General features: G+C 44.0%; 1 protein-coding gene across 1 annotated transcript in view; it reads right to left on the bottom strand.

The window, feature by feature from the left end:
- The window catches only part of OPCML (opioid binding protein/cell adhesion molecule like), a 292,279-nt gene extending 277,686 nt beyond the window's left edge, over window positions 1–14,593 (bottom strand). Inside the window, exon 1 of the mRNA XM_063311140.1 lies at window positions 14,189–14,593. Within this exon, the coding sequence (XP_063167210.1) occupies window positions 14,189–14,355 (167 nt within the window). The 5' untranslated portion in view covers window positions 14,356–14,593. The remainder of the gene's footprint in view (window positions 1–14,188) is intronic.
- Between the last annotated feature and the right edge of the window lie 7,824 nt (window positions 14,594–22,417).

Raw genomic sequence — 22,417 nt, 5'->3', positions numbered from 1 at the left:
CTGCAAACTCGTAAATCTTAGCTATACCACGTTCCTCTTTCTGTTTTTTCCTCCCTGGGCATGTTGTGGTTGTTGATTACCTGAGACTGATTTAAGAACTCTTCCTTCTGGGAAAGCTGAACTTCCACCAAGCGTCTCATTTTGGATTTTGGAATCCTTCCCATCCCGTCTCTCTTTCATCCTCTGCCTTTCCCTTTTGGGAAAAACTCAGTGTCATTGACCGCACACCAACGTGACTTGGGAGGGAGGGTGGCAAAGATCGGTTGGAACTTTGGGCCTTAGGGAGCAAAACCATTAGCATGTCCTAGTGGTGGAATGGATATTTTGCATGCCAGTCTTCCAGATTCAATGCCTGAAGTTAAATTTAGTTGGCTAATAAAATGATCTTGCCTGAGGCAGTTTGTTATTCCTCTCAAAAACAAAACCAGCCATCAAGGGCCTGGACAGTTTTTCCCCATCTCTTTATGTGATAATCAATCATCACTCTTTCTTAGTCCCTCCCTGAATAAGAAGGCATACCGCTTCTTCCTTTCACCTTTTTCCTCTCCATCCAAGCCTGTGTGTCTGTGTGTGTGTCTTCAAGTCAGTTTCTGACTCCTGGCAACTGCCTAGACAAGCCCCTGCAGTTTTCTTGGCAAGGTTTTTCGGAAGAGGTTTGCTACTGGCTGCTTCTTCCTAGGGCCGAGAGAGAGGGACTGGCTCAAGGTCACCCAGCTGGCTTTGTGCCTAAGGTGGGACTAGAACTCACTGTCTCCTGGTTTCTAGCCTGATGCCTTAACCACTACAGCAGACTGGCTCTCTTGTCCATGCCCTTACATTCCTTATTATTGTTAGACCCACATCTAGGAAAGTCCTCAGCTTACCACTCTGATGTATCAGATGTTTGGCACTCTACAATATTGCACCTAGTCTGTCACACACCTAAGATACCTCTGTTCAAACAGTCAGGAAAGAGTGAGGGAGGGAGGATGGCAGCTAGAATATACCTAAGTTGCAGAAGGACATCTGAACAATGAATGCTTGCTTTGAAATGCCACTAAGCATGAGTAGACCACACTCATATTAGTTCTACCCTTGAGCACTAACTCTATATATCCAGTGATCTCTGATGAGCTTTGAACACTCCAGTTTGCAGGTCCAGTGCCTAACTTTCCTCCTTCTCTTGCTAATTCATCTCAGACCATGGCGGAGCAACAAGAAACCTCATGTGATAATCTGGAACTGGCTTGACAAAGTCATCAGACCCACAACCTTGGTTCCACTCTCAACCAATCAATATCTCTGCTTTTGCAGTAAAATTAGTGGGCACATAATTATAACTATCGGGAGCAGGCAAGACAAGTTAAATACCATCTCCCTTGGGGAAAAAATAAATTATTATGCCAGCCAAGAAGATCCAAAATGCCACTACCCGCGGCTCTAATTTCACTGATTCTCCAGTTACACCTCCAGCAGAGAGGGAAAGGGAGATGTACCTTCAGAACGGCAGGTATATATTTAGCTGCTTTGTGATTTTTTGGGGGAAGGGGGTAGGCTGAAGCATGATAGCAATGCTAAGAGCAGGGCTCTGCTAATGTGTCCTTTGCTAATCCCTGCACTTTTAGTGTTCATATACAATGGAAAGTTGCTCACCTCCCCCTTTTCCAGAAAAGATTCAATGGCAGGAAAAAATTGCGGCACTAATAACATGTTAGCTCTGTTCTGCACTTCACAATCAAAGAACTCAGTGGGCTGGAGGGAATTAGGACTGTCACTTTCCAGATTGGGAAACTGAGGCCCTGAAGGGAAGGCACTGATTTGACTTCAGGCATACATACTTGCACAGACATGCATGGACACACTTAAATGCACTCACAAATCCTCACATATACCGCTCTCAAGGCTTAAAGACACTAAGGTTGCAAGTGATGAGCTCTGCTGTTTATTTTTTCTACATACATGATACATTTCCATAGCATGAGGGCTGGCAATAGCTTCCAACCAACCCCCCGTTGTGGCAGTATCAGAGCCCCATCTAAGTAAAAAATTGCAGCGTATTTCAGAAAAAGTAAAAAACAAAAAGTGCAAAACCTGCAATGTGAGTTATGCAGCAAGATTTGCACATTAAAAAAAAAATTATTGTGATGCAGCTTTACCTGCTTTGCACCATCAGCCCACCCACTAGGCTCTTACTTACTTACCACATTGTCCATTCATGTCTTAACATTATTCTTATAAACAGCAATGAGGGGGCTCTGGGCTAAAACTAGCTTTTCCGTAGTCCTTCACCACCTCTCCCCAGTTGCTCATCCAGTTGTACTGGAAGCATGTGGGAGACATAGCAGGTGTTGCAAAGCGCTAAGTTCTCACAAAACTTTAAATTTGTGTCACAGAGATTCTATAGATATTTTACATGCATGCACATGTACATAACTTTGGTGTCAATTCACCTCAAATTAAACTTCAAGAACATCTGTTTGGTAGTAACAAAGAATCTAAGGCTAATTTGAAACTTTCCTAAAGTCATAATGTGGTTTGCTTGTTATATCATAACATGATAAGTGAATACACACATTATAGCTTAAGGTTATGTGTCAGACAAGACTACAGCTTACTGAACCCAGTGTGGTTAAAAATAGGAATAGTTTAGCATTATGCATAAACATAGCATAGTGCAGTCCTAACAGTGTAGACCATGGATGAACTCTGATTGAAGAATCATCAAAAATCTTTAAAAAAAAAAAATTGGTCTAGTGGTTAGAGTAACGGGCTAGAAACCAGGAGACTGAGAGTTCTAGTCCCGCCTTAGGCACAAAAGCCAGCTGAGTGACCCTGGGCCAGTCACCCTCTCTCAGATCAACTCACCTCACAGGGATGTTGTTGTAGGGAAAATAGGAGGAGGAAGGAGTATTAGGTATGTTCACCACTTTGAGTTATTTATAAAAATAATAAAGGTGGGATAGAAAATAAATAAACAAATTAATAAATAAATAAATAACCTCAATTCATATTTGGGAGAAGAATGTACTGCTTTATAGCAGTGGAGTGTGTGTGCATATAAGGAGGGGAGAAAAGTGTTTAAATGCACAGCTTCTATCACAAAAAGCTGCCAAAATCAAAGGAGAACCAAGATTGGTATATAAAACTGGGAGGGAGGGAAAGTAGGATGGATGAGGGAAAGGGAATTGTTTGCCATGTAGACCAGCCATTTATCAGCAAAGCATGATAAAGGCATATATAATGACAGCTGTTTGGATTGTCAACAATTTATGGCTTTGTTTAAGAAATAAATAGATCATTCTGAAGGGTTCAGAAAAGTTTTTAGGAACAAACTTAAATACCGTATATGGGACTGCTTGAAGTGTGTTGCTGCCTGAATCCACGGAAGTCTGGCTCATCCTGGGTAAGTTGCTATTTTTGTACAGAATTCTCCGGAAACTGATTTGGTCAACGTGAATACTTTCAATCAAGGACATTACCAAAAAAACAAAACAAAAAGGCCTGAAATCACATTGCCTGATTTCTAATGATGCAGTTACTACTGTAATTCTAATTGTATACCACCACCATTTCATAGCAAAATTGGGATCTATTGGTAATTTGCATATCCACTTTAGTAACTACCCACTACACCTAATTTAAGAATCTAATCTGTGTACCATATTCTTTTATTGTACCTGGTCTTCCATGTTTTTAAAGGATAAGGAAGTTTTCTGCTTTCGAGAGAGAGAGCCAGTATGGTAGTCTGCTACTTTGTTAAATGCAATGCAAAATTAGTCTTTGCAGCAAACAGAATAACAATCTGAATGCTATATGGCTCCTAAAAAGTTCTTTCTCCTTGGAAATTGACTTTGCAGAAAACCTGGGAGGAAAATCAAACACTGGAACAAGATCTCTTTAATAACTCCTACTTAACAGTTTTAATAAGTCATCCACAAAAGGTAAAAATGGGAGCATTGATTTATCCAGGACATTTATCAGAAAATAGGATCTATCCCTGGTTAATTGAGATGGTTGCAGCTTGTGTAATTATTAGGGATGAAGCCTCCTTTCCAAGGCAGTTTGCAAGTCTTCTGGCTTTTTTTTTTCCTCTTCCTTAGAACTTTCCATCTGAGGAAGAACTCCAGAAAATATTTCAGGCAACTGTGTCATCAGGGCAGTATTTTGGGGTAGAAATCCAAAGATCCATTCCTCAAAATGAAGAAGAGTGCTCCAAAATCTATGAGGTGGTGCACCTTACCACTACTGGGGAAAGGTGTGGACTTTATCTTCCAGAATTCCCCAGCCAGACTGGCCATTGCTCACAATTCTGGGAGATGAACCCCATCCAGCTGGATGACATCTAGGATGACAAAGGTGGAAGTAAAGAGGGAGCTCCCATAAGACCACTGCATTCAGACGAATCCCATAAGGTCATTGTGTAAAGTTATGTAATTATAAAACTGACTTTAAAATTCATTTGTGATGGCAACCAGTCTACCACACCCTGGTTCTGCAGCCCAACTTTGGTATAGTTTAGTTCAGCATTATTTTGCATACAAACACCCCTTTTGTATCAGATTCAGGGAATGCAAAAGACTTGACCCAGCACTAAAGGTAGCATAATGTCCAGCTAAGGAGCATCAGCTAACTGACAGTGGCTGATCTTGAAAGCCTAAGGAGGTTTGATCCTGTTTAGCACTTGGCTAAGAGACTACCAGAAGATTACCAGAAGGCTCTAGGCTGGTTGAAATAAATAAGAAAGCAATGCCAAGATGCACCAGGAACTGATCTCATTTAAAAAGGAACTTTCCCTTTTTACTTTATGTCTCAATAAATTGGACAGATTGGGCCACAAAGTAGGGGTGTCGCATGCATTCTGAAACAACCGGTTCATATGAGGAACAGGCAATGTCGTTGGTATACCAGCACAAGTCTCACATAAGGGAAAGTTAAAGAGAGAAGGTGTTGATTGGAGAAGCAAGGCAGAACAAGATCTACAGAGAGTTTAAGTACTACATCTGGGCCAAGGGAAGGCTTACACCTTTTTAATGAGGTGCAAATTTTCACACAATAAATGCTTACTGATTCTAGGAGATATAACATTGTTTTCCCTGACTCATGCAATTATTTCTGGATTATAGGTGGTGATATAGATTGATCTGGCAGTACCTCAAATACAATTATTATTTTAATTTTCACTTCCACAGAGTTCTGTTTTAGAAAGAGACGGAGGGAAAAAAAAAACTTGTCCCGATAAAAATCACCTTGACTTGCTAAAGTATTTCACAGAAATTATTTAAAACATACATGTGCGCGCACACAGATGTCATTATCACGTTAAACTTCAACAACTGCAGAATTTTGCCATTTAGTGAATATTTGAACAAATCCAATTAGTGTGTGTGTGTGTGTGTGTGTGTGTGTACACACACATATAAACATGGTTACTATGTTAACTTCTCACATAACATTCTGTGGCTGGTGTTTAATTATAGCAATGCACAGTTTTGTTCTGTATATATCATTGCATTTAGAAACTTGCTAGGAAAAGGGGGAAAAAAAACCCCAAACCACTGAATCACATCCAGTATCCACAACAAAATGTCATGTCTTCACACAACAGGAATACAATTGCTTATGGGGGGAAATGGAGACATGCAGGTTCAGAAGTACAGATCTGAATTGTTGTTTTGTTTGTTTTTCCAACACATGATATGCCAATTCATGCTCATTCATACACTTGGTCTAAAACATGACTGAGGAAAATTTTATTTCTCCAAGTCTACATTCCATGGGGAGAAGGTGTGCATCCAGGCACATCTGTGTACTGATGGTGAGTGAGCCCAGAGCCCAGAGCCCAAAGTGGGCATATTTACATCCTCTTTTTCTTCCTGTCTCCGCTGGGCAAGGAGGATCCAACTGTCAGAGGTTTGAACTGATCCTTCATACAGTGATGCTGTGGACACAGATTGTCCATCCGTGAAGCTGATCATCACAAAAATGTTTCCATTCTTCCCAGAATTTCCCTACCAACTCATACAAGTCCAAAGCTTTTGTCTGCACCTCACCTGCATGCTTCAAATGTTGCTGAATGCATTTCTTTATGAAAAACAAGTTTGTTAAGGAATAATCCATAATACTTTTCCAGTTAGGCTAATCCACTGAGGAATGATTTGCAACCGCAGAGAATTTGAGTTTCAGTCCAACTTCAGTCTTGGGGCCTCTTCGTTCCTCTCAAATTATTTAATGGAATCATACGGCTCTGCACAAGATTCAGCTGTGAACTGTCTCCTACCACAGCTGCACAATCTGGAGTTTGTTCTTGCACACAGTGACGCTAATCCCTTTATAGCTTACAGGCTCTTGAATTCTGCAGCGGTATCTACTCTGATTTGGATGTGTTGAATCCATGCCACCTGACAGGCTGGCATTTAGGCAAAAAAAGGAGAAGGAAAAGCAAAAGCAAATGGTGGTAGTCAAAATAGTAACAGCATTTAAAGAAATTACAGGAAACTAAGTGCATACCTACATACATTAGGCTTCAGCTACCTACAGTATAATGGTTTCCATGATGAGTTATGGAGAAATTTTTGAATTATTTTCCTTTCAGATGTGCAAGACAGTTTGACTCCAAGGGAAAAGAGAAAGGATATTGATGCTAACTCTAATATTTAACATTCCCAGAGGTAATTACAATTCCTGTGAATGCAGAAAATGCATGTAGACTGCTAGAAAGAAGGGAAGCGACATAATGGAAGGCCCACAAAAAACTGTAGAACCTTTCTTGGATTTATATTTTCCCCAAGAGGCTGGCAAGGTAGATCCAATTCATTAAGGAGCTGAAAGCCCCAGTGGTTGGGTGAAATTCTTGCCAGAGGACAAGAATCAGTGGACCATATTTTTGCAGGACATCTATCACACCCTGAATCGCACTCTCTTCTGTCCCTCTCTCTGAGACTAGGTCAAGCATATTTGGGTGAACATATCCAGAGTTCTGCAACACAGATATGGTAACTTTATAGGTGACAGTCTTGTTAAGTAGTTGCCCATATTAACTTGGCTGGTGAGTAAAATTGTATTTTTACTGTGGTGGTAAAAGGTAACCACCCTCCCTGCCCCATACACGTGTAAACTGCATTCGCTACCTATGAGATGCCTCCCACCCCCGAAACATATGAGCTGCTAAAAGTGCCCTTGTAAGTAAACATTCACAGCAAGCTTAATTGACCCTGAGTTCCAACAGAGAGAAGACTCAGTCAGGAGTCAACCAAAGTGTGGATATTCACTGACCATATCTCAAAGATAGTATGGCTAGCCTGCTGATCCAGTAGGAAGAGATAAATCATAAGGTCACACGGATGGGTTTATTTAAAATATTCCAACATCATGCTGTAATTTCCACTGTGTCTGCCTTTTTCTTTGTCTTGCCTTTGCAATGTAGTGAGCCACAGGTCTATAAGCCCTGGTTCTGCTTTTGCCCAGGGCTCCTCAGCAAAGTATCAAAGCTTTGCTGGAGGTCCAGCATATACTGTACTATTGCTTGTATGCATGCCAATAAAATTATGTTGCATCTTCAGGGTGATTTGTTTGCTTCAGGGGAGCCAGGTTTTGGCCACAACAGTTTGGTGGCATGACTCAGATTGGAAGGATAAAAAGGGAGGCAGCCAATCACTGGCAGCATGCCACCTTCTGCCAACTCCCTTTTCCTCTCTGATCCTGAACCCATCTGAAGATACACTGGGGGGGGGGAGTTTTAATTTCGCCAGGAAGTTTTTATTTTGGGAGAACCCTGTGAGGTAAGGGTTCCAGTGATTAGAGGCACCATGCGAGGCTCTGCAGGTACAAGCCCACTGACAGTGCAAACAGATGCTGGATGGTCACTGCAGAAGACAAAGTTCTGGAGATCTAAAAAGCAAAACCAAGGAATTGTCAGATTGTGTTCATAATGCATGGTCTAGTCTTATATTATAATGCATCTTATATTTTATTATTGGACTCAGTGGAAGCAGGATTGAAAGAGTATTGATGCTTTTGAGATTTGCTGTTGGAGAAGACTCCTGAGAATACCCTGGACAGCCAAGAAAACAAACCAATGGATCATTGAACAAACCAACCCAGAGTTCTCTCTCAAGGCATAAATGACCAGGTTCAAATGATCCAACTTCAGACACATTATGCAAAGACCTAGTTCTCTGGAGATGGCCCTGATGCTGGGAGGGGTAGAAAGAAAGAGAAGAAGAAGTCCATCAGCAAGGTGAAAGGACTCAGTTACAGTGGCAATGGGTGCACTGTTGGAAGAGTTGAAGGACCAGACTGGGGACAGATTATCATGAGAAAACCCATTTATGTGGTCGCTAAGACTTGACACCAGCTTGGTGGCATGTAATCAATATTTTATTCTAATGCCTCTTGTAATACATCTCATAAGTCACCGTATCTTATCTCCCTTGAGCTTCAAGCCATGGATACAATCCCTCCATTTAGCTTCTAGCATAGATGCCAATTCCAAGTTCCTCATCTAACCCATCAAGTTCTGCTTTAACTTAGTCAACTATTTGGCTGTTCCCAAGTAACTTTGTTGCCTGAACTCAAGAATCAGCAAGTAGATTTGGAAAGATCATTTGGCTAACAGATTGGCAAGAAGAAGCCCTAGAATTTTGGCAACAAGTTACCATGGAAAGGAAGTCAAAGAGCTGAACTGAGATGTAACGGCTGAATGCACAGCGACAGCAAAGGAGGGCAGGATATGCAGGAGGTGGAGAATGAAATGTGAAGAGGAGACTAAAAATAAATATTAAGGATAAAAGGCAGTGAATGCTTGCAAAGTAGAGATAAGGCATCAGTGCACGAGCATAATCAAGAAACGGAGAGAGATTTAGGAGAGAAGAGATTTGCACTACTACTCTTGAGCTGCCTACCAGAAAGTAGCAATGTTATACAGCAATTCTACTTTGGGAGTAACAGCTTCCTACTGGAAGATCACAAGAAGAAAGCTAGTGGAGAAAGCAACTTTTTAATTCTTCCTTGCTTATGCCTACTTCTCAGATTTTGCTATTGTACAAGACAGTTCAAAAATATGGAAAACGATGGTCTGCAAATAAAAATGAAAATCAGAGTTGGCCATCTGCTGGCAAAAAACTGAGACTGCAGCCCTAAGAGCATCAAGGTGATGCATTTTCAACAGTCTGGAGCTCCAAAAAAAATGCTATTGGTACCAACAACCTTGCTTCAGAGATGGTGAAGAGGAAAATATGATTTGCTTGGTTCTGCACAAAGAAGGCATAATGTGTCTCCTGAGGCTATGTATCAGTTCTATGGCAATATAATGTTTTCCTTTCATTCCAACTGCGATAATTTGCTTGTAGAATTCCTGTTCTGTTTACAACAGCCATTACTTTAGTGAAAAGCTGCATGGAATATGGCCTGGTGCACTATAATAGTGGGAATAGTTAAAAATGTTTAAGCTTCTTTTCAAGCTTAAGTATATTAGAGGCCGAAGGCCACTTCAGTGCTGAGTGGTATTTCTAAAAATGCCTTTTAAAAATTGCCACTGATGCACCAGCATTTCATGAACCCTTTCTTTTTAATTGATTTTTTTTTTCCTTTTCCTCAAAAGAGTGCTCAAAAGGCTACTAATGCAACGTATTTGATGCTGACTTTTCTTTGTTATTCCTAACCTACAGTAAGATTCCTCTCTTTCTACATGAGTCCAACACACATATCCCCAGACGGTGAGTTCTTAAGCATCAGCTAAGCCCAGGTGCAATTGTCTGGTTTTGTCTTAGCCTTTACAAGCCACGGTTTATAAGTCACAGTTTATGGTTTAGTGAATAGAGTGAACCCTGCCAGTTGCAGTTTATTCAATAAGCCATGGTTTGACATCTATTCAAACCCAGGAGCATTTGCAAAGCGCTGAGCTATTCTTACAGTAATCCAGATAATAGTCATGTTTCTCAACAAAATGAAGAGGCTGCATGTTGCATACCAAAGGCAGAGATAGCTGGACCCCCCCCCCACCTTTCCAGAGCAGTCACACAAGCCTGAAAAAAGACACAACTGCTTTAACTATTCAGAAAGAGATACTTTGTACACGGTGCTGCTATACATTTCAAAGCACCTCTTCTGAAGATTTGCACAGCCTGCCTGAATAAAGTGGGCAAACAATTCTTTAAAAATACTGAGGTTTTCCTTCTATTGCCATGTGCAAATATCTTTCCTTAAATCTTTCAACAGGCTCTGCAGGTTTTTGAGGCAAGAGCAAAATCCGTTGGGTAGAAATAATAAGAGAGCATCTGTATATATGCTAGAAGTCACGGCATCTCTACCAAACCACCTTTAGCCCTCACTTCTGTTCTCTCTCTCTCACGCACACACAAAATAATGACAGCCAAACCCATATCATCTGTCTCCAGCTTAAATGGTCAGCTTGTTAATAGTTGCTTTCTACACAACTGAAAAATCAATGAACAAAACAGTTAGTTTAGAGAGAGGATGTATTGCAGTTCAGTTCTAAACCCTACACATATCCTCCATGTTTAGACTATGATCTCTCTCTTTCTCTCATTTCTCTCTCCATCTGCCCTGGATTCACAACTTAATCATCTTCCTCCTCATATGAAAGTAGGGAATAGTTAGTGCCACACTTTTGGAAAAGGTCAAGGATAAGACGGCTCCTACATGAATCAGTTGTGTGTGATTTGTCTGCCTGCCCCAATGGGTCTCTCTGTCCAAGAAAAATGGGGAGATAAATGATGTGCTAGCAGCTGGGAAGACCAACAAATGGGCCATTGAGAGGCTGAATGAGGCCTCCCACAGCACTCGTGCCTCTCCAAGGCAGCAGCCTGCTCGGCCTGCTCTCCCCTACGTTCCAAAATTTGCATCCATTTGAGAACCTGCAATGGCCCTCTCCAAATTTCATGTTCTCTTCAGCAGCCAAGATCCATCAGATCTTACCTGCAGATTCGGAGGCTTCATTCATTCAACACATTTAACCTGCTTACAGAATTTGGGGGGTTTATACAATACATTAAACTGGAAACTAACAGAGGAGCTAGATTCACACAACACACTGAGGTAAAAAAGAGAGAAGCAAGATTAAATCAAGGATTCCTAAACCTATTGCCATCATACCTTCCTTTAGTGCAGTGTTTCTCAGCCTTGGCAACTTTAAGATGTGTGAACTTCAACTCCCAGAGTTCCCCAGCCAGCACAGCTGTGCTGGCTGGGGAACTCTGGGAGTTGAAGTTCACACATCTTAAAGTTGCCAAGGCTGAGAAACACTGCTTTAGGATAATCTTAATGTACACACCTCCACAAAAAATCCAAACACCAAAATGAACACAAATGAACAATGAAAACAATACAGTGAAACTTTGGGAAAGATGGGTTTATTGTAACAATGTAACTAAAAGGTTCTTGGTACCTCCCTGGACTCTGTCTGCACCTTCCCAAGGGAGGTACACCTCATAGTTTGGGAAACCCTGATGTAAATGGAGGTGCTAAAACTAACTGATCTTTTAAAGCATGTCCTGCTAGTACAGCCATATTCCATTTTAGTGTTGCCAATGTTTCCTTTCCTAAGAATCAGGGAAACTGTGCTTTGATGAACACCAGGAAAATTGGCCCATATATAAATATAATGAAGAACAAAGTCAATAGATGACAAGACCTGTTCTGGAACCTTAGGTCAGCACTAATGATGGAATAAGATCCTACAACAAAGCTGACTGCAATGCTGGCCTTGCTGTTACTGCTTGTGTCTCAGGGATCCAACACCAAGGAGCCTCCATCATTCTGTCTAATGGTAGAACTGACCCTGGGTTTGCTGAGAATCCTACTGGAGATCCCCCATCATATTCAGAAAATAGCTACAGTTCTTGGAGTTTCTTGAAAAGATGCAGCAAGTTAGATGGAGATGCTCCTAAGCAAGGTCAATTCTATGCAGAAGTAAATCCTTCTGAGTTCATTGGAGCTTAAAGTAAAGGTAAAGGTTTCCCTTGACATTAACTCCAGTCGTGTCCGACACTAGGGGGCTCATCTCCGTTTCAAAGCCGAAGAGCCGGCGTTTGTCCATAGACACTTCCGTGGTCATGTGGCCGGCATGATTAAATGGAACGCTGTTACCTGCCTGCCGAAGCAGTACCTAGTGATCTACTCACATTGGCATGTTTTCAAACTGCTAGGTTGGCAGCTTACTTTTGGAGTAAGCTTACTTTACTCATTGGAGCTTACTTCTAATTAAATGTGCACCTTGAGTTTACTGGCTGCAACTGAGTGGTCTCCTCCTTGTGAAAGACCATTCGTAGAGTACCGAAAGCTACTTATATATGTCCTCACCCATGAAAGTTCATGAGGAGATTTGAGGTGCCACCTACCACACAGGATTGTCATTGGGAGGGGGAAAGGGGAAGGGCTTGTCCAAAAAGATCTTTCAGAAACCTTGTCTTTACAATACAAAAGAGCCCAGAAGAGTCAGGGCATGGTGAGATGGCTGATGGACATGTCAGGCTGAAATGGACAAAAATCCTGGACTTATTTCTAGAACTGGTGAGAAAGACAATAGACAATAAGACATACACAGAGTACTGCAAAATCGTCACTGTAAAGTCTTGAACAAAAGAAGCCACTTATCCAAGCTTCAAGGCTTCTAGATCAGGTTATATAATGCAAAGCATTGTGCCTCCCTAACACCACCCATTGATACACATTAATGAAGTAATAACAGTCATAGATTAGAGGCCTAGATTCCTACAAATACCCAATATTGAAGCACAATTTCATCAAGACTGTGGAAAATCCATCCCTTAAATACCTCCATGATGGTATGAACATGGCATTTAGGTGCACTTCAAGGAATAAATCATTAAAAGCAGACCTGAGCAGTAGAAACATCGCTGTTTTTATAGACTGAACCAAACCCTTCTGGTTGGCATACGGCTGAGGTGAGCACTTTGATCATTTCCATTGGTAGCCACACAATTTACTCAGCTGGCCACATGGTCCCATTTCTGACCACCTACTCCTCAACTATGTGCATACATGCAGTTCAGAACACTCTCTGTAATTGAGGATTTGGACCCCAATTCACCGAGTTAACCGCAATTCATTGAATTACTGTAATTCATCTTGAAGATGTCCCCAAACTAATCCTATTTTCTTTCTGGTATAAGTGCTACAATATCCATTCCTTTGATCATACGGGTGATGAGTCAAGCAATTGCTCCATAGCTCACTTGTCCTTTTGCTGATCTTCCGAAAGCAAGAACCTCCCTATCTTTTGCCTTGCACTGGTCCCACTGCCCATGTCTGTAAAAGCACTCAGGGAATGCAAAGGGAAAACTGCATTACTTATCCCACCCACCCACCAAAAAAGTAACACATCTGTTTATAAGCCACTTCACATTTCTTTCTCAGCCGAACAGTGTAAAGTAAGACTGTGAGAAGGAGAGCAAGCTTATCAGAATTCCTCAAGAGGTGCCCCAGGAGTAAAGAACTGATTTGATATTAACAGATTGGTGCAGAAAATATAAAGCGATCAATGCAATCTTGGGAGAGACATGAAAGCCCCAGAAACCAGTTAGAACCAGAGGCAGGAATTGGGAAGCAGGGAGTAGGGAGAGGAAAAGCATATGCAATGCAGATCTCCCTCCTATTTTCTCAGCCATCTGTCAGCAAATATGTCCCCCAAAACATCATCCATGGCCACGTTTGCACCCACCCCGTTTCTAAAACTACTTCGGAGGGTGTCTGTCCTACTAGTTCACATCCTGGTGGTCGCATGAACCCAGCGATCAAACAGCCTGACACCCCAATCCTTTTCAAAAAGGGGAAGAAAGGCCTCACCCTTCTCTTCCCTCACCCACCACTTCTACAATGTTCCTCCTCCTCCTCCCAACAGCATCTTCAACAGACCACACCAGCCTTGAAAAGTCTCTTTTAACGCTCCCCCACCCATCCCAGAGGCAGACCCTCTGCACCTTCCCAGCATTTCCCCCTTCAGCCAGGCAGGCTAGCAAATCCATGCTGGGGTACCACATCACAGCTACTTTGGTGGCCAGTGCCAACCACTAGCAGGAACTTGGGACACTGGGAGAGGTCCCTGTCCCACTGCCTGCCACCCACTGGTCACAGATTTGCCTCTGGGTGGGCAAAGGCCTCCCACCCACAATAGCAAGACACCACTGGGGGGGGGGGGGAAGCAACAGTAGCCCAAAGCATCTGCTCCTACCTGAGGGTGGCGCTCTCTCCTTGCTTGACCGTCACGTTGTCCATGGCCTTGGGGAAGGTGGCATCGCCGCTGCGCACCGGCACTCCTGCGGGCACAAGGAAGAGCAGCCTGAGACACAGGACGACTAGGCACCGCCAGGGCAGGACTAAGCACCCCCCGACCCCCATCCTGGGATGCAGGGACGTTCCTCGAGGCTAAGATAGACTGCGCCGGTAGTGGTGGCGACGGTGATGGCGAGGGACGGCGGTGGCGCGCGGGGAGGAAGAGAAGCCCCGGGGCGCTTCTGCGGGGCGAAGGGCCGAGATTGGTCGACGGTCAGGCGGGCGCCCGCAGGAAATCCAGCTCTGGAGATGCAGGACGCCCCGACAGCAGGTCGAGGGGCTCCCGGTGAGTCTCGGTGCCAGGCGCAGGTGGCGAGGTGAAGAAGGCGACCCGGGAGCGGGGACAGGCAGGCCGGCTGCCCCGGGGCAGCGGGAGGGTCGGGGCTGCTCCTCTTCTCGGTCCGCTTTCCGAGGCCGTGCGAAGACGCCGCCGGGCAGGCGCTGCGCTGCGCGGCTCCGGCCGCCGCAAAACTTTCTGCGCCGCGAGCAGGCAGGAGGACGCGCCCCCCGCTCGGGCGGCGGGCGAGGCGCGGGAGGGGGCGAGGCGAGGCGGCGGGCGCGCAGTAGTCCCCGCCGCGGCAGAGGAGTCGCGGGGCGCGTCGGGGAGCCGCCGCCCGGCCCCGGAGCGCCAGTCGGAGCCGACGGAGGACGGAGGCGACCGGCTGTGGCTCTGCCTCCGCGCGCGCGCGCGCGCCCCGGCGCCGGAACGGCCCCCCGAGCCCCAACGCCGCTCTTTGCCGCCGCCGCCGCCGCCGCCGCCGCCGCGAGGCCGGGGGAGCAGCCCCGCGCCGTCCGGGCTTCCGCTGCGCTCGGGCTGCTGCCGCCCGGCGCCTCAAGGCAGGCGGGCGGGCGGGAGAAGCGGGCGGGAGCCTGCCGCCGCCGCCGCCGCCGCCGCCGCTACTTCTGGCATCCCCGCGCCTCGCGCCCTCCTCGCCGGGCGCCTCTCCTCGCGGTCCCCCTCGCGCGCTCCCACCGACTTCCGAGGGTTGTCATGGCAGCGCCTCCATCGCTGACCAGTACTTTGGCTCCCTGGCGCAGCCACCGCGACCAGGGCAGACTTCGCACACTAATCTCCGCGCCGCGGAGGACGCGCCGGAGCGGCGGCGGCGGCGCGCGCTCTCTCCCGCGTTAACCCTCCCCGCGCCGCGCTTGGGGACTCAGCCGGGCGCGCGGAGCCCCACGGAAGGCGGCCGCGGCTTCCTCCGGCGCAGGGCGGGAGCAGCTGGCCCACCCTCCCGCGGCTCCGCTGCCATTCCCGCGCGCTGCGCTGCCGGCCGCGACACCCGGCTGGGACCCGGAGCTGCAATGCTCGGGCAGGCTGCTCTTCCAGGAGCCAGCATCTTGGAAACAGGATGGGAATGGGAGAAACCTGTTGGGATTGGCTTGCGGGGCTAGAGAGTCGGAAAAAAAGAAACGGTGCAGGCTTCTGAGTCACACGGAGCATTTTGCAGCTCCATTCTGGGACTGGGAAGGCTGCTGAGACCTGTCCGGGTCACGCGGCCCACCCTTCCCACCCACCACTCAGCCCAGCAGGAGAACTTTTGGTCACCAAGTTGGAAATTCCTTCTGCGTTTGTGGTTGGGATGCTGGGGCTGAAGAATTGGCCAATTCAGTTTCCTAAATGTCAAGTCATTGGGTTTAGTGAGGCCTGGAAGGGAGTTCTGAACTCAAGGAAAGAAAACCCAACATTGAAATCCTGTTAGGGGATGTTCTTTCTACCCATTGATGAACCCAACACCCCTTTCTCCACTTAGTTCTTATTTAACAACGTTTTTGGAATTTCTGTTCTCAGATGTCATGATCTGGATTGGAGATGGTCATGGCAGATGAAAGGAGGGGGGCAGAGAAAGACAGAGTGGACCAGACTGGGGAAGCCTTCAGGAGAGAATTGTGGAGTTATGAAGGATAGAATTAGAAAGGATTTGGGAAGTTGAACCATCCAGACTTCTCTGGATCTTCTTCCAGTTGTGTGGATCTGGGCCATGCTGGACATTGCAACCCAAATACTTCTGAAAGATGCCGGTAGTGGGGGAAAACTGGCATTTCCTTTGCACAGAGATTTGTAATTAAGTCCACTATATTCTCTGGTGCTAATGTACTGGGTGGGTGGGAGGTAAGGACAATTGTTTTAGGCCTGGGGGATTGGGGTCAACATTGGCAAAAAATATGGTGTCTTCTAAGATAAAGACTCTTCAATTTGAGCTTGATTTCTAGGGATTACATAGAGACAAACATGCAGCTTTCTTGGCAAGACTACCAAACTGGTCAGTCTTTGCCTTCTTCCAGATGTTATCTCAACTTGCTTGTCAACTGTTCAGCCTGTTCATTTTTCCATCCAAGTACTAACCAAGCCCAGTCCTGCTTAGCTTCCAAGTCCAGATATGGTCAGTCAGATGGTTCTACCTGCTGAGACACAGGAGGAATGTTAAATGAACACTTACTCTGCCTGGCCTCTCAAGACCTTACAAATAATAAATGAAGCCCTGTATTCTACTGAGGAGAGAGATACATGGACAATCTCAGCAGGATTTACAAGCAGCACATTACTGAATCATTCAAGATTAAGGCAGCAGAGTGGATTTTTGCAGCATAGTATTGGAAACCCTTTAAAAAGAAATAAGTGATTCCTCGTGTTTGTTAAATATATGCAAATGATTTGCAAAACCAGGGTTTCCCCTTCTTGAGGCTAGGGTAAGCTTCTTTGTTGCATACCAAGTCTGTCCAGCAAAGCTTCAAATTACAGAGTTTGCCGAGACAGCACACTGTTGCAATGTGAACAAATATAACAAACACAGCTCCCACAACTTCCTGACACAGCTAGAGGTTTTAGAGCATTAAATATGGAAGGGTCCTTAGAGACCCAATTTGTGGAAATGTGCAAAAGACAAAAGAGGAGAGGAAAAGTAAGAATATTCCCTCGGTTTCTGTCTGCCTCTTGCAACCAAGTCCCTCTATCCAAAAGAAGCTTGCTCTCTCCACCATGAGAAATGGGGACAGCTGTAACCATGTCCACCAACATTCCATGATGGTACATGTCTTCTCTGGCATTTGCAGGTAAGCCAAGAAGAGGAAAAATACTGCTTTAAAACATACCGGTGTAGACAATACGAAACTAGAAAAAATAATGGAGAGGTTTGGTATATGGCAGCTCCTAAGGGAATTTAAGCAGATAACAACTTTCTCATTGCCTTCTTGACAAGCAACAAATGTCAAAAATTCCCTTGCTAGAGGATTTTTCAAGGAACTGCATTCTCGTTTTCCTCTGCAGCTGGATCACCCTAGCAATGAGCTAGTTGTGGCGTTAGCCTCAAGGGAACATGGGCACGTAAAGTCCTGCCAGTAGTTTTGAATGTTAACATTTTATTCTTCCAACAACTCTGTACCCTTGGTTAGGCTAGCAAAGAGCCGCTAAGCTTCACAACTGATTGAGAATGAGACTCTACTCCCTATTCTTGATCTAACAGTTTCAACCCAGAGGCCTTGTTCACATATGCAAAGCCATGGTTTGTATAACTGTGGTTTATTGAATAAATTACAATTGTCTGGTTTTACATAGCACACTAAACTCTAAAAATTTACAAACCATAGTGGCTGGCTTAATGTTTCATACAAAGCTGTAATAAGATTTAAGCTTGGTTTAGTATGTTATACAAAACCAACCACTCTCTCTCTGCCTTTACATTTGGGATATGGATCCAGGAAACTAATCCAGGACAAATATTTCACTTTCAAATGCCTAAGGGATGGAGTGGCTCCAACTTAAAGTATTCTTTCATACACACTTATAGAATCACACCCAGCTATGCTAATCTCTTCATTAAAAAAAAATGCTAGGTCAATCTAAACACTACTGTTTATCAACATCACAAATGCAAATCACAATTTGCATGCTTTGGGGGAAAGTAAAGAGAAGAAAATGATCCATGCTTTTGCAAACCTTCGATGTACAGAAGGAGCCAAGAATTCTATAATAGGATAATTAATATCCTAATAATTCCTATCCTGCGACCCTCAAATATTCCCTGGTGGAAAAGGTGAACTTTCAAGTGGACTATATAATGAAAAGAAGGGGGAAATGTCTGTCTGTCTGATTCATAAGACATGACAGTCATATGCAGTAGATGAGTGAGATTCCTGCTGTAATCCTACACCTGTACTTGAAAGTAAGTCTAATTGAATTCAGTGGTGCTTACTTAGATTTGCACTGCATAGTTTTTGGCTCATTCATCATGGAAACACAGTGATGGTTACTTTTAAATTAGCAGTCTTGAGTAAGACTATCAGATCTTCGCTGCAAAAATCTGGATGACCATGAGATAACAATACAGAGTTAGTTTCCTGTATTTCCTTTACTGACTAGTGGCTGGCTGTATTTTTGCAGCCCAGATCTGGTAGCCCAGATTTGGGAGAATATGGGATACATTTTGTTTGGGTGGTTTGCTGAGGGATGCAATCCTAAAATAGATATGGCCAGGGTAAGAGAGGTGAAACCAGAGAGGGAAATGGGTGAGGCCACAGCAATAAAGGTAAAGGGATTTCCCCCCTGAAGATGTGCCTTTTTCTTTGCATTGTATTTTCAAAACTGCCTGTAAAAATTGTAGACTGCATTATCAAATCCCAAAGAGTATGGATTTGGAACCCATGCATGGTCCAATTTTTCTACAGGTCTATATGTTATGCAAACCAACATGCTAAGCCATCAACTCTAGCTTGCAAGCCATAATGGCTTCGGTTCATATGTCATGCCAAACCAAAATCAAAATACACTATTAGTCTCATATATGAATTGCATCACAGTCATGAACTGAGCACTGTTGGTCCATATTGATGGCTTCACTGCTAGGTTTTCTGCTATTTTTTTAAAGAGGTTTAAAAAGAGAGAGATGGAAGCAGAGAGAGAAGGCTAAAAGTCAATCAACATTAAAATTATCTGGGATTGTCATTTTGAATTACAATCAACCTGGATCTAACAAGAGGGGTGCAATTAGACTCCCCCATGCTTTTTTTTCTCCCTCTCCATCACTTGCATAAAAAATGGGCAGCCTCTACACGCTGCCTCAGGAATGTTCTGGTCCATTGGGTAAATCAGTGTTTACCCCTCTGGATAAAAAAAATATATTGACACACATCGCCTGCTCCCGAAATACTGCTGAAAAAAACAGTGCATGATGCAAAAGAGCATGATTTACAAACAAAACCCCCTTCCTGCCAAGGTGCATATTTGGCTTGGTATGGAGATGAACCAGCCCCCTTGAGAAAAAAAGCAATATGGAAATGGATATACTCAGTACAGGAACTTGTACACACAGGGGAAAGGCAGACTGGTTGACAGGTGGAATGCAGAAATCTGAAAAGCAAAGAAAAGCTGTAGTTTGGCAAGGCATAACCCCTGATTCACTAACTGTTCTCCCTGAGCTTCTATCAATTCTCCCTTCTTACCCCATTCCAGGCACCATCCACCCTAATCAGCCTCCTTTTCGCCTCAGCTTCATGATCATCCCAGCTTTCTTTTTTAACTTGCATTTCATTGCTGACTCTCATTATTCCTGATTTGGTCAGCAGATGTCCTATTAGCCAGGCATAATTTAGAGGCCGGTAATGGGATGCAGATGCCCTAATGACACCCCTCCCTGGGATTCCCTGCTGGTTGGCCTTCTGGGGAGGTGAAGGCAGTCCACTTGTGCTGGGTCCCATTTCTCATTCAACTCAACATAAGAGAATCTGGGTTGAGAAATGTCTTGCAAGGGAGAACAGTGTTTTGACAAAATTCTTGTGCATGGAGAGTCTTAGTCAGAAGATGGCAAAGAGGTTGTGTGTTTATGTGCAGGTGTGACTATGCCTGTCTGCCATATGCTCACCAGCCTCCTTGGCTTGTCACACTTTAGTCCAAGCCCCATGGAAAACATCATGGAGGGGGAAAAAAATCAACATCTTCCCATTGGGCTTTTTCAGAGCAGTAAAAGTGGGTAGCCAGGGAGGTTTCAGAGTGATTGAAAGATCAGAAGATCTGCAAAGTTTCAAAGGAATTCTGGACGTGAGCAAAGCACTCCATTGAAACTGCTGCATGAACCAATGCTTCACCTCCTCTGTTTCAAAGAAAGCACTTAAGCTGCTGTGTTGCTTCACTTCACATCATCCCAACTGCCTTGGACCTCTTGATAGGCTAGAGAAAAAGAAGCAAAATGTTCCAAAGTTGCTCAATGAGATGTAAGCAGGATTGCCTCCATGGCACAAGATACCTCCTTGATGCACATAAGGGGCACTTCAGCCAGGCCTAGAAAAGATACATTACAGAAAAGGCTAGTAGTAGCAATGGCCGCCACCTTCCAACAGTAGATTTTGCTCAAAAACACCAGCAAGAGAAATTTAAAAGGCATTATCAAGTGTTCTAAGAATAATGTAGAACCACAGAAGTCTCTCTTACAAAAGAAAACTTTTGAAAAATAGTACACTTACTACTGAGGGTGATGATGATTTGGTTGAGTTAACACAAGCTTTTACTAATTAAATGTTGAAATACTCTTTTAAAACTGGCAAGACAGAGTTTAACATAATACTCATCCCAAAACACGTGTAGGGTTTCAGGCTGGGGAATGCAATTCTCTTTCTAGGATTCACAGGAACATTTGGTCCTGATCACACTGTATTACAGCCTGGTTTAGGGCTGCTTCCAAAATGCATGCATGCAGGTTTTCATGCACACACATGCATCATAATTTCATTTGCTACAATTACATTTGGTATATGCAAACAACAACACTATTAAAGGGAAATGGATTTAAAGCGGGGGGCGGGGGAACCTAGCTCACTCCTTCATTGTTTTCTCAATTTCTTCCATTTCCCCCACCCCTTTTTCTCTCCCTCCTTCATTCCATCTGGAATTTTCTCCCCCCCCCACACACACACACCTTGTTTTCTCATCCTTTACATATTTTTGGCTGCTAATTGTGTTATGTTGTATATATGTATGAGAGAGAATTAATTCTAACACTCCATATCCATACTGTTTGCTGACTTTTTTTCCTTCTACTTGCCAATAATTATTCTTGCTTTTCCAGCTTTCTTCCAATATGATGTGCCCCACTGCTATTAAAAAGGACTTCAGGAGAAATTAGACATTGGCAGCTGGAGACTCTGGTGACCAATTAATACTGTGTCCCAAATGCCAGCCAGGACTGTAATTAGAGTAATAAATTCTACATTATAGAGGAAAGATGTAGATTGCAAAGGGTCAAAACAGCATTCCATGCTTTATTGGATTAGAGTCAAGAATCATAGTCCCAAATCCAACCAAGGCTTAATTTGAGTCAAAGTTCAACTCCAGTATCTATTTGCAGATGAAAGTTGAGTCCTAGAATCTATGAAGAAAGGAAGCTATTTCTGAGCATATTCAGAGTGTCATTCTTTCATGGAAAATCCATCTCCAGTAGGAACATCTGTAAAATTCTTATCTGAATTTCTCCCTGCTATCTGGATCTTTTTTCTGGTTGTATGCAGAGTTTGCCAGGATCTCAATTTTTTTCATTATTTTTTCTCCTTCCATGGCAATAGTGCATGCTTTGATTAAAAAAAAAAATCCTACAAGAATGACATGCTGTATGAAGATCTTTTGTGTAGTGTTTTACCAAACACATACTGGGAAAGAGAGCTCCCTGCCTCTCCAATCACTAGGATGACTGATGAACTAAAAACTCTGATGGTACAGTCATACGGTGACACACTCTGGCTGATGTTTTTGCAATGCCAGTGAAGGTGAGGATTTCAATCTCTCTTATAGTTTAGTTCTGATTGTCAGATAGGTTGTCTAAACTAAAATCCCCATAGAAAAAGAATATTGATGCAATTCCTCTACATGGAGAGAGGAAGGAAGCTGGGACAGAATGATATAGTCACTACCTACAGAGATGAAGAAGAAAGCCATCTATATTGTCGCTGTCCAAGAATCAGCCATTTCTAGAGCTGTAGGCCTCCAGCAACTGGAACCATCAGTGGCGGGACAGCCATCTCAAGAGTAACTGACAAAAATCAGAGTTATTTTATTGTCAAGCATTGGTTGGGTGGTGATCTACCCATGTGTCATGTTGCGTCCAAATGCCATGGGTCCCACAGAAAACTGACAGGCATCTTC

The sequence above is a fragment of the Candoia aspera genome, chromosome 9 (assembly GCF_035149785.1).
Source record: "Candoia aspera isolate rCanAsp1 chromosome 9, rCanAsp1.hap2, whole genome shotgun sequence".
Classification (NCBI taxonomy): Eukaryota; Metazoa; Chordata; class Lepidosauria; order Squamata; family Boidae; genus Candoia; species Candoia aspera.
The sequence above is the reverse complement of the archived record's forward strand: the minus strand, read 5'-3'. Positions and strand labels throughout refer to the sequence as shown.